General features: G+C 51.0%; 1 protein-coding gene across 3 annotated transcripts in view; it reads left to right on the top strand.

Moving 5' to 3' along the window:
• Window positions 1–368: 368 nt before the first annotated feature.
• Window positions 369–12549, top strand: part of LOC310712482 (phospholipase A2 inhibitor and Ly6/PLAUR domain-containing protein-like) — a 30269-nt gene continuing 18088 nt past the window's right edge. The window contains exons 1-4 of one of the 3 annotated variants that reach the window (XR_014528890.1): window positions 369–719; window positions 824–940; window positions 1563–1715; window positions 2657–2791. Coding sequence is in view for 1 of the 3 variants with exons in the window: in XM_083515595.1 (XP_083371721.1) it covers window positions 485–719; window positions 824–940; window positions 1563–1715 (505 nt within the window). In the remaining 2 variants the exon portion in view is untranslated. Of the gene's footprint in view, window positions 720–813; window positions 941–1562; window positions 1716–2656; window positions 2792–3793; window positions 4177–12549 lie in introns of those variants that run through there. The other 2 variants (XR_014528891.1, XM_083515595.1) reach the window with 2 other exon arrangements.

The raw sequence follows: 12549 nt of genomic DNA, 5'->3' as shown, positions 1-12549 counted from the left end.
ATGTATCATAACTGATTTAACTTTTTCATCTTTCAAATGCCATTCCAATAATAATTTATACATTTTAGATAATATTTTAACTTTATTATTTAATAATTCTAATTCAAATCTCGATTTTATATATCCAAATCCATTTTTCTTTTTATCATCTTTAAACATTTCATTAATTTGAAGATAATGGAACCAGTCATTCACAAAACCTTTGACCTCCTCATAAGGTTTTGATTTCCATTGGTTATCCATCTCCTTCACTAATTGTTAATAGGTGGCCCAATTTTTACTCATATTTATCTTTTTCACACTCATTGCCTAAAGAGGCGATAGTCATCATGGTGTCTTACATTCTAATAAATGCAATACAATGACTTTCAAAATATGTGGTTCCCAAATCCTTTATGAGCTTTTACCTTATCATACAAAAAATATGTGTGCCATCAAAGATGAATAAATCAGCCAATTTCAGCATGGAGCTTTGAATTTCACTATGTCCCTCTGCGTCTTCTTGGCAAACACACAGCCCCCACTCCCAGACCTTACTGAACCATTTGTTCCCAAGAGTTGCCCACATCATGAATCTATAGCCTTTAAATATCTCCACATAAGACTCTACCTGCATCAGTTCTCTGCCTTGTTACATCTCTGCTCTGAGTCACCAAATCTTTCAAGAATGCAGAAAGCACTTCTGAGTGCCTGCCTCCTCTTGGCCCTGCTTTCTCCAGGTAAGAATCAACCTGCAGAATTGTATTCTTTTAATCATCTTTTAATGACACTGAAAAGACCATTAAGAAAATCTGCTGCAATAACCTCTATCTCCTTTATGCAGCAACATCTCTGATTTGTTCCTCCTGTCAGAGTAATGCAACTTCATGCAAAGGTGGAAAATCTGAGATTTGTCGCTCTAATCCAATCTGTGTCTCTGGTGTTCTGGATAATAATATAGGTGAGCTGGAACTTTTCACTTATACTTGTTCACTCCAATATATGTTGTTCATGTTCAAATTAATATAATGTATTGATTATTACTTGCATCTAAAACCCAACTTTTTTCCAAAGAGCACAATGTGCTGTACATGGTTTTGGTACCAGTTGCAGTGTCACCCTCCCCTGTGTGAGGTGTGATAGAATGAACTCACTCACAAAATGATCTAGATTAAAAATGGCCACAAATTTATTGATTATTGATGTAGGTAGACTTTTGGCTCTTGCTTTGGTTATAAATCCATTCCAGTTGCCTACTGAAGGGGTGAAACCACAGGGTCATGTCATGAAATATGGCCTCTCACCAGGTGCCAATCTACCCAGATTGACTTGCTAAGGCCATCGCTGGGAACGGAGACTTCCATCGAGACCCTTCTAATGAGGTACCCTGATTACGCTGCTGGTTTACGCTGCACAGGGTAATTAGGTTCATCTATTGATTCAAGAACTGTGCATTACGTAGTTTTTCATGGAAGAGTAAAAATTTTAGTTAATAGGAACCATCATTAAAAATAAATACATTTGGAGGGAATTAATCAGAATTCTTGCAGATCTTGTGATTTGTTTCCTTTTGTTCTTCACAGTTCAACAGTATAAAGTGGCAACTTACCGGGGATGTGGTCATTCCCAACGTTGCCACTCAGGTGATTACAGTTTAACTTCAGCCAATGGTAAATACCTCCAGATGAAGGTCTTCTGCTGCGGAACATACAAGTGTAATAAGGAACCTCTCTATGGTGAGTTTCTGCATCTCTGAAAGTTAATGGCTTATTAACCCGTCATATAACTTCCACCCAGTTACAGGCAAAGTATAGCATCTTTGTTTTTCAGTCCATTCAGACACTAGGTACAAGGGTCTAATAAGTATCTACAACTGATCTTTGAATCGTTCAAGTTACAAGAAAGGAGATTCCACCTAAACTTCAGGTAAAACTTTCTCACAGTAAGAGCTGTTTTACTGTGGAATGTTCTCAATCAGGACATTGTGGAATCACCTTATTTGAGGTTTTGAAGCAGAGATTGGATGGCCATCTGTCCTGGAGGCTTTAGCTCGGTATCCTGCATTACAGGGGGTTGGACTAGATGACCCTTAGGGTCCCTTCCAGCTCAACAGTTCTGTGATGAATCTGGAATGGATGAAGTAGATGGGCTCCTCTTAGGACGCAGAATACTTTAGTCCTCTTTATTCATCAGTCATACTTTATATGCATAAGGGCTGGGGCTGGAGGCAGAGAAAGAGAAAATAATATGGAAAATCTTGACACAGCTCTAAAAAATTTGGGGTCTGCATCTGCTGACTACTTGCTTGCACCCATAGTAAGAGAAATGACCTCCAAGAGAATGCAGCTGACTGTAGCTTCAAATACCCATATAGCTTTAAATACCCATAAACTGTAGCTTTGAATACCCATATACAAAGTGAGAACTGTGGAAAAGAGAATGAAAATGAGCATGCCTGAGAAAAGATGAAAAACAAAATCTTTATTTATAGACACTCAGCAGTTGTGCCTTTTCTGCAAAGTTGATGGCCAAAGTAGGGCACAATGTGGAGATAGCAAGTCCAGGTAAGATCAGAAGTTACTAGAAAGCATGAAATAAATGAAATAAAGTTAGCAGTAATGAGAAGGGGGGGGATGATTTTTATCAATATACTGACTGTAGGCATTTACTTTGGTAGTTCCATCTCGTGAGGATCTTTCCCCCAATGGTCTATGGTGCCCAGCCTGCTTCGGCCAAACCTGCGAAGGTCAGGGGACTGTCAGCTGCCTTGGCAATGAGACCAAGTGCATTGATTATTCTAGCGGGGCTATATGTGAGTAATATTTCCAATCAGCTAATATAATCTGCTCCTCTGTCTCCTTATCACTGCCAGAAAAGCAATGTCTAATCTTTGTTTGCTTTTTATATGTGTTATGTGTATGTAGCTTTGATTTCTTTCTCTGAGGAAAAGGAGGATGCTCTAGTCCCGTTTCGTATTCCAATCTACCCCTGTTACAATTGTGTAAGAGCTAGAGGGGACAGGCTCACTCATGGGCAGGGGTTTGCATTGTGTGGGGTGTTTACAAAGGTACAGTAGGCTCCTCACAGCACACTTTTGTCCTCTAATGGACAAGGGGCATCAAAAAAAAGGGATACAAGGGGGGGTGCAGGACCAGATAGCACTGTTCTGCCTTGAAAGCATTGGTTCAATGTGTAGAAATCATTTATTGTCTATGGGTTGAAGTAGAATGGTAATTTCTACATCTGATACAAGCTGATGCAACCTGAGAATTTCCAGCTGACAAGTTTCTATTCTCTTTTGGATTCCAATCTACCGCTGTTAAAATTACTGAAGAACTAGAGACAGACTCACTCAGGGGCAGGGTTTTGCATTGTGTGGGGAGCATAAACAAGTACAGCAGGCTCCTTACAGCACACCCTTTTCCTCAAATGTGCAAGGGGCATCAGGGCAGAGGGATACAAGGGAAGGTGCAGAACCAGCCGGCACATAACTGCTCCTCTGCACAGCAGTATGAACCATTGGGTGCTGGTCCAGGAGGACTGTGTCTTGCCACACACCTTGGCCAGAAGTTGAAAAGAAAGGAGGCTGGGAGAAAGGCAAGTGGGTATAGCCTTGGTAAAAGTGACACATTTGGCCACCTGCTGGGCTTCATTGGTTCACTGGTTAAGTTTCCTAAGGCATGCACTAGTGGTGACTGGCTGACAGATTAATCCTACCATGTGTTGGTTCCAAACACACTAAGCTTTTATAAACATGGTCTTCCCTAGGACCTAATAAAGAACTCATGCAAACCTTATACTTTTTATTTCCCAGATGTATATGGTTTCCTTCCGCCACTGACACTCAAAGGCTGTGCAACTGAAGACATGTGTGCCCTTAATGGAAAAAGATTTACATATGGCTATCTTCACTTAGAGCGGATTGTAACCAAATGCTCTGATGCTAAGAAAGCCTCAGAGCAGATTGTTCTTGAAGGGTAGATAGGAGAGAGGAAAGCTCTCCTCCTTGTCAATTCCATTGTTCATCGTACCAGCAGAATATAATAACAGCTTATGTTGAGAGGAGGGGCTGAGGCCTACTGGGTTTTCTTTTTCACTGTTTGTGAAATTCATGATCAAAATAAACTCTTCTGACATATCTGTATTCTTTATCTGTATGTTTTATATATGCAGAATGTGTGGAATGATGAGAAAGGGTATTTGACAGGATATATGAGAATTGGCTTTGTGTTTTATTCAGCCCTACTTGTGTGCTGGTCCCGGGGGTAAGGTACCGTGAGTGTAGCAGAGTCCACACGAAGAGGGGCGAGGTCCGATGCAGAGAGCCGGGCGGGGAACAGGAACTCTGGAACAGAAGGCTGTGCAGGGAACAGGAACACCGGATGGTCAGGAACAGGAGGCCGAGCAGGGAACAGGAGTACCGGATAGTCAGGAACAGGAAGCCGAGCAGGGAACAGGAGTACCGGATAGCCAGGAACAGGAGGCCGAGCAGGGATCAGGAACACAGGAAGGTCCGAAGCCAACAACGACGTTGCTCCCGCAACCTGGGGCCGGCCTGACTGGGCTTTTATCCTCTTCTAAGGTCAGGGGCGGTCCCGACCCCCAGGAGCCCCGCCTCCTCTGGCCTTAAGGCGAGCACTCCTCCTGGGGGCAACCAGTTCCCTTCGCCTCTCTGCCCTAAGCCTCTGCAGATCAGGAGAGGCCGAAGGGTTACTGGGCCCTGGAGGAGGCTCACCTGTGGCCACTGAGTCATCCAGCACCTCTGGGGCCAGAATGGTTTCACCTGGTGCCTGCTCTTGAGTTTCCTCAGCATCTAGGCCTTGCCCCAGTTCAGCCGGCCCTGGAGGCGGGGACTCCTGTGCCGGCTGGGATTCCTCCGGATCGCTCTCAGACTCGGAATCCCAGGCCATCACACCATCCCCCCTCCCAGGCCCCCCCCTCACTTGAGGGTCCGGACCCGGCTTGCTGGGGTACGCCGCATGAAACTCTCGGATGCAGGCAGGCGCGTGGACGTTGGCCGCTGGTTCCCAGGAACGGTCCTCTGGCCCATACCCCTTCCAGTCAATGAGATACTGCAGCCTTCCCCTGCGGTATCGGGAGTCCAGAATGCGTTCCACCTCGTACTCAGGCTCTCCCTGCACCAAAACTGGCTGCGGTCGGGGACGGTTCGGGTGGAACTCGTCGGGTGGGGCCACCGGACTCAGAAGGGACCTGTGGAATACCGGGTGAACCTTCAGGTGTGCTGGCAACCGGAGACGGAATGCCACAGGCGAGACCTGGTTCACGATAGGGAACGGGCCGGTGAACCGGGCGTTCAGCTTCCGCGAAGGTCGAGAAGGGTGGAGGTGGCGAGTGGAAAGCCACACCAGGTCACCGACGTGAAGTTCCGGCCCCACCTGGCGGTGGCGGTCGGCCTGGACCTTGTACGCCTCCTTGGCCTGGCGCAGCTGCTCCATCAACAGCTGTTGCTGGGACTGGAGCTCCTGAAGCCACTCTGTCACCGCAGGGACCGCAGATGCCGGCAGCACATCCGGAAACAACCGTGGATGAAAACCATAACTGGCTTGGAACGGGGTCTGCTGGGTGGACGCATTCACCGCGTTGTTATAAGCGAACTCCGCCAATGCTAGGTGGTCGACCCAGTCGTCCTGCTGGTAGCTGCAGTAACACCGGAGGTACTGTTCCAGCACCGCGTTCGCCCGTTCCGTCTGGCCATCAGTCTGTGGGTGGTAAGCAGATGAGAGACAGACCTCTGTCCCGAGGGCCTGGTGCAAAGCACGCCAAAACCGGGACGTGAACTGAACGCCACGGTCGGACACTACACGCTCAGGTAGGCCATGCAGGCGGAAGACATGCTGAAGGTACAGCTGCGCAGTTTCCTTAGCTGAGGGTACGGATGGGCAGGGGGCACAGTGCACCATCTTCGTGAAGTGGTCGGAGAAAACTAGAAGGCAGGTGCAGCCACGAGACGGGGGTAACTCCACTACAAAGTCCAAAGAAACTGTGTGCCAAGGACGTGGTGGAACCGGCAACGGCTGAAGAAGGCCGGGGGGTCGCCCGGTAGGCCCCTTGGCCCACCTGCAGACGTCACAACCAGCGACGTAGCGAGCCACGTCGGCCTTCAAACGGGGCCACCAAAACTCACGGCTTACCAGATGGGTGGTCCGATACCGCCCAAAGTGCCCCGCCGCTGGCGCATCATGGGTCATCCGGAGAATCTCAGCCCGCAGCGGCCCTGATGGGATGTACAGGCGCCCGTGGTGCAGCAGAAGACCCTGATGCGAGACCAGCCCTGGATACTGAGGGCATGATCCTTCGGCCAGTTCCCGGAGTCGTTCCTGGGCCCAAGCGTCGACCCGCTGCTGTTCCCGCACCCGATCCTGCAGTGGCTCAACCTCCTGGGTGGCCAGGAATGCAGCTGGTGGTAGGATCGTGGTGGGTGCCGCTTGCTGAACCGTGTCTATGTTGTCTTCGGGTTTCCGGGACAGGGCATCCGCCTTCTGGTTTTGGGAGCTAGGGATGTAGCGGATCCGGAACTGGAACCGGGAAAAGAACAACGCCCACCGGATCTGCCTTTGGTTCAGCTTGCGGGTGGTCTGGAGGTATTCCAGGTTCCGGTGGTCGGTTCTCACCTCCACCGGGTGTCGTGCTCCTTCAAGATGATGGCGCCAAACCTCAAAGGCCACCTTGATGGCCAGTAGTTCCCGCTCCCACACGGTATAGTTACGCTCCGCTGGGAGGAGCTGGCGGGAATAGAAGGCGCAGGGTAAAAGTGGCGCTTCCGGTCCGTGCTGCTGAGACAAGACGGCACCGAGAGCCGTACTGGAGGCGTCAGTCTCTACCACAAAGGGTCGAGAAGGATCCGGATGTTGCAAGATTGGCGTTCTCTGGAAACAGGCCTTCAACCCTTGAAACGCCTCCTCCGCCTCCTTGTCCCAGGAAAACGGCGTCTTGGGGCGCAGTAGTCGGGTCAACGGGGTGGTGCGGTGAGCATAGTCCACAATGAAGGTCCGGTAATAGTTGGCGAACCCCAGGAAACGCTGTAGGTCCTTGCGGTTCCGAGGTGCCGCCCATTCTCGAACCGCTGCCACCTTCCCAGGATCCATCTGCACCCCACCTGGTGAGAGTCGGTGACCCAGGAAGTCCACTGACCGCTGATGAAACTCGCACTTGCTGAGCTTTGCATACAGACGATGCTCGCGCAAGCGCTGCAGCACGGTCCGGACATGGCCTTCGTGGCACGCCGGGTCACGGGAGTAAACCAGAATGTCATCCAAGTACACCACCACGTACTTGTCTAGCAAGTCCTGGAACACGTGGTTGATGTACCGTTGGAACACAGCAGGCGCGTTGCACAAACCAAAGGGCATAACCAGGTATTCGAACTGTCCGTACCGGGTCCCAAATGCGGTCTTCCACTCATCCCCGGCGCGGATCCGAATCAAATTGTAGGCACCCCGGAGGTCTAGCTTGGTGAACACCTGCGCCCCTTGCACCCGCTCCAGTAATTCCGAAATAAGGGGCAAGGGGTACCGGTCCGGGATGGTAATTTTGTTCAGGGCCCGGTAATCATGGCAAAGGCGGAGCTCCCCACATTTCTTTTTAACAAAGAGCACTGGCGCAGCAGTGGGCGAGGTAGAAGGCCTAATGAACCCACGCTCCAGGTTCTTGCGCAAGAAGTCCTGTAAAGCCTCGCGCTCTGGCTCTGTTAACGAGTATAAGCGACTCACCGGTAGAGGCGCTCCGGGCTGGAGGTCTATGCCACAGTCAAAGGACCGATGCGGCGGCAGCTGGTCTGCCCCCCGTTCCTCAAACACGTCGTGATATTCCCGGTATTCAGCGGGGAGCGTTGCAGCAACCTCCTCAGTGGGCGCAGCTGCTAGCATCTCAGTCTCAGCAGGAGAACTGGGGTCTGGGAAGTGTACAGTCCATTTGACCCAGTCAATCCGCACATTGTGAGCCTCCAGCCAGTCCATCCCAAGCACCAGGGGGAACCGGGGCATGGAGGCAATATCCAGAGTTCGCATCTCACGGTGCTGCTGGAGGCACAGGACCAGGGGCTGGGTCTCCTGAGTGACGGCACCCGAACGCAGGGGCCGTCCGTCGATTGCCTCCACCTGCACCGGTTCTGGCTTGTTCCGAAGTGGCACCCGATGCTGGGCAGCAAAAGCAGCGTCCATATAAGAGCGGGTTGCGCCCGAATCCACCAGCGCATGGGTAAGAATCCATGGCCCTCCTGGAGGGTATAGATGTACCGGAACCATAAGGTGTTGTAATTCAATTGGCGCGGCCCCATTCTGTGCTGTTTGGGACCCCAGGTAGCCAGGGCCATCAGCTACTGGGGTTTGGTGGTTTCCCTGCGGCTGGCGTTTCTCAGGACAGGACCTTGCATAGTGTCCGCTTCCGCCACAATAGAGACATAGATTCCCCTCCCGACGCCGCGACTTCTCTGCGGGGGAGAGGCGTGGTCGCACTGCCCCAAGCTGCATAGGTTCCTCCAATGACTTAGCTGGGCCCGTGGGGCTGCTGGTAGACACTGGGGCCAAGAACTGGAGGTGCCGGCGGTCCCGAGCCTGACGCCGGTCCTCTAGCCGATCGTCAATCTGTAGACTCCATTGAATAAGGGTGTCTAGCGTGGTGGGGCGTTCCATTGTTGCCAGCTGGTCCAGTATCTCATCTGAAAGCCCCTCGAGATACTGGTCCCGGAGAGCCGAGTCGTTCCAGGTCAAGTCCTGTGCCAGCAGCCGGAATTCTGTGGTGTATGCGGCCACCGTGGTCTTGCCCTGCCTCAACCGCCGAATCGCCCGGTTGGCTTGACTCCCCTTCTGGGGGTTGCCGAACGCGGCCTCCAACAGATTGCAAAACCCCCCGTAGTCTGTCAGCAAGGGGGAGTCTTGCCTGAGCAGCGGCAATGCCCACTTGGCCGCCTGGTCCTTTAACAAACTAATCAAAAAATGCACCTTGGTGCAGTCGTCAGGGAAATTCCGGGCGTGCCCCTGAATATACAGCTTGGCCTGGGCGAGGAACATGGGAAAGCTGGCCGGGGCCCCATCAAATTTCTCAGGCAAGGCCACTGGGTACTTGCCAGAAGCCGGGGCGTCGGCCCCAGGAGCCGGTAGGGCGTCCAAACGCTGCTGCAGTGCCGTAACCGCGTTACTGAGCTGCTGCACGGTGTGCCTCAAAGCCTGGTTCTCCTGGGCTATTGCCAACAGTGTAGCCGCTTGGTCGGCCATGGCCTCTGACTCTTCCCGAACGCACCCCTACGAAGGGGGAGTGCGGGTGTGGCGGGAGCAAACTGTGCTGGTCCCGGGGGTAAGGTACCGTGAGTGTAGCAGAGTCCACATGAAGAGGGGCGAGGTCCGATGCAGAGAGCCGGGCGGGTAACAGGAACTCTGGAACAGAAGGCTGTGCAGGGAACAGGAACACCGGATGGTCAGGAACAGGAGGCCGAGCAGGGAACAGGAGTACCGGATAGTCAGGAACAGGAAGCCGAGCAGGGAACAGGAGTACCGGATAGCCAGGAACAGGAGGCCGAGCAGGGATCAGGAACACAGGAAGGTCCGAAGCCAACAACGACGTTGCTCCCGCAACCTGGGGCCGGCCTGACTGGGCTTTTATCCTCTTCTAAGGTCAGGGGCGGTCCCGACCCCCAGGAGCCCCGCCTCCTCTGGCCTTAAGGCGAGCACTCCTCCTGGGGGCAACCAGTTCCCTTCGCCTCTCTGCCCTAAGCCTCTGCAGATCAGGAGAGGCCGAAGGGTTACTGGGCCCTGGAGGAGGCTCACCTGTGGCCACTGAGTCATCCAGCACCTCTGGGGCCAGAATGGTTTCACCTGGTGCCTGCTCTTGAGTTTCCTCAGCATCTAGGCCTTGCCCCAGTTCAGCCGGCCCTGGAGGCGGGGACTCCTGTGCCGGCTGGGATTCCTCCGGATCGCTCTCAGACTCGGAATCCCAGGCCATCACAACTTGCTTCTACTGCTAAATTTACATGAAGTGGCGTAGCGTGGGTTCTCAGCACCCGGGGCAAGGCAAGTAATTTGCGCCCCCTAACCCGTGGATTTTAGCACTCGAGTCTCTTCCGCGCCCCCCCCATGTTGCGCCAGGTGCAGCAGGCCCCCCTGCACCCCCCACGCTACGCCACTGCTCCCACCACAAGTCTTCAGGACAGCCATCCGAAGGCTGGCGCGGGGAGAAGGTCTCTCCGCCCCACCGCCAGGCTTCGGAGCAGCCATCCGAAGGCTGGCGCGGGGAGAAGGTCTCTCCGCCCCACCGCCAGGCTTCAGAGCATCCTTCCGAAGGCTGGCGCGGGGAGAAGGTCTCTCCGCCCCACCGCCAGGCTTCGGAGCAGCCATCCGAAGGCTGGCGCGGGGAGAAGGTCTCTCCGCCCCACTGCCAGGCTTCAGAGCAGCCTTCCGAAGGCTGGCGCGGGGAGAAGGTCTCTCCGCCCCACTGCCAGGCTTCGGAGCATACTTCCGAAGCCTGGCTGCGGGAGGAGGTCTCTCCGCCCCACCGCCAGCCTTCGGAGGAGGTCCGAGGACAGTGGGGTTCCTGCTTCCTCGAGGAGGGCCGGCCAAACGCGCCCCCCAAATGTTGCGCCCGGTGTGGCCGGCACCCCTGGCACCCCCCACACTACGCCACTGTTTACATGGTAGCACAAAACCTCTCACACACAAATGCCTCTGTCTGAAAACAGATATTTATTGGAAGATCCGTCAGCCAGTCATAGGCAGTCTAAGCATTAGACTGGTCAGTTGTGCATCACAAGACAGGGGAAATGTATCTCCAAAGAAGAGATCGCAGGTTTGCATAATATTCCTCTTTGCTGATTTTTCTCTATAAATTCAAATTCATAATCTAGAAATTCATCTCACTATAGTGGTGCAGGCTTAATTTTGAACTGTTTGCCTGCCCACTTAGTCCTCCCAATTCTAGTGGCTGATGGAAAGCCCTATTCTCTCTGCTTATTGTTCTTGGTCTTTAAACCAGAACTGGACCAGAGAAGCTTTCAAATGAAGGACGCCTTGAAGGAGAGGGTTGTCTTCTGACTGTTCATCTAATTCAGGACTGCCTTCTGCAAAGATAGACATATGACTCACCCATAAGCAATGACAAAGTTGACAGATGTTTAGAGACAGATTGAAATACAATTTGAATGGATTAATAGAACAAAGTGCTCCTAGGTTTGAATCAGGTCACTGGACCAAGTGGTGCCTTCTTCAAACAGAAAATGAAAAGTGCCTGAAAGTAAAGAGTTTGTGATCAGTTAGAGTGGACAAAGTAAAATAAAGCCAATGCTTAATTCATCCATTCTCGACATGACCCATTGGGCCCTGTGTGGGCTCACAGACAAAGGCTCCTCTCCTCAACCCATCCCAATGCCCTATCCTCAACCCATCCCAATGCCCTATCCTCCCTAGCTGTCAAGGTTGCTGCAAAATAGGTGAAAATCTGCAGAGCAGCCATTTTGCCTGCAGGAATTTTTTTCCCCCTGGGTCTTAAAATGGTGACCGAACAAAACACACCAATGTATGGAAATGGAAATTGACTATAACTGGGGAAGTGACCTGTAATGCAATAGTGCTGAAAGGAAATAAAGAATGGATGCCTTTTTTTCCATTTTGTGGCCATTTACTTCATATCTTAGCTAAAAGCCTCTAAACAATGTATTATCTGCAGCATCACTGCAAAACCAGATGTTGTGGCCATGTCATGAACTTCTTGATGCTATGGTTGGAGAAGCTGACCACAGTTTGGATGGATGCTTCCATACAACCCTGATGGAATAACCAGATAATTTTGTAGAGAATCTAAGAGAGAAACAAATGTTATAAAGGTATGAATATTTCTGTGGTAGCTGCCAAGATTTCAGAGGGTGTGTGTGTGTATATGTATGTATCTTGTTTATGTGATATTTTGTAATACATTTATGAAAACAATTAAAATATACATTGTTGGAAAAATGGTCAGGTACCAGAAATAAAGTTGGTTTCCAGTAAAAGGGGGAATTCAGGGCATATGGATGAGGTTGGTACAGAAGAAGGGTGTGAAGCAGGTGCAAACGACTAGCTTGGTTCAAGTCAAGACAGTGTGACCAAAGGCAAGCAGGCCAAATAAGTCAAAGTATCTTCACTCCTTCCCAAGAATCTGATGCGATTGAAACAAGTAGAAATGAAGTTGCAGAAAATGATTTCATCAGCTCTTGGTAATCACTTTATAGTAAATGTACAAGATTCAGTAAATATCTCTTTGTCCCTGGCATCTATCAATACCCCTGAGCTATGTTTGGCTTTCCCACCTAGGCAGTCCTTTTTCTGGGGCATGGAAGATGATAAAAATATATTCTCCTTCCATCTGAGTAAGATTCCACACCAAAAAAGAGCAAAGACAGAGGCATTGTCTCATTGCAAATACATCCCTTTATCCAAGAAAAACCCAGCAGCTTCCCATAGGCATTGGACACCTGAGTAGCAGCAGTAGTAGTTCACATTTGTGTAACAAATTATGGCCAGCAGTCAGTCTCTGAGAACATTGGTGGTGGTCATAGCATTGTGAGAAGATACTAAAAAAATGGGG

This window comes from Podarcis liolepis (genome assembly GCF_965112155.1).
Source record: "Podarcis liolepis genome assembly, chromosome: 7".
Lineage (NCBI taxonomy): Eukaryota > Metazoa > Chordata > Lepidosauria > Squamata > Lacertidae > Podarcis > Podarcis liolepis.
The sequence above is the reverse complement of the archived record's forward strand: the minus strand, read 5'-3'. Positions and strand labels throughout refer to the sequence as shown.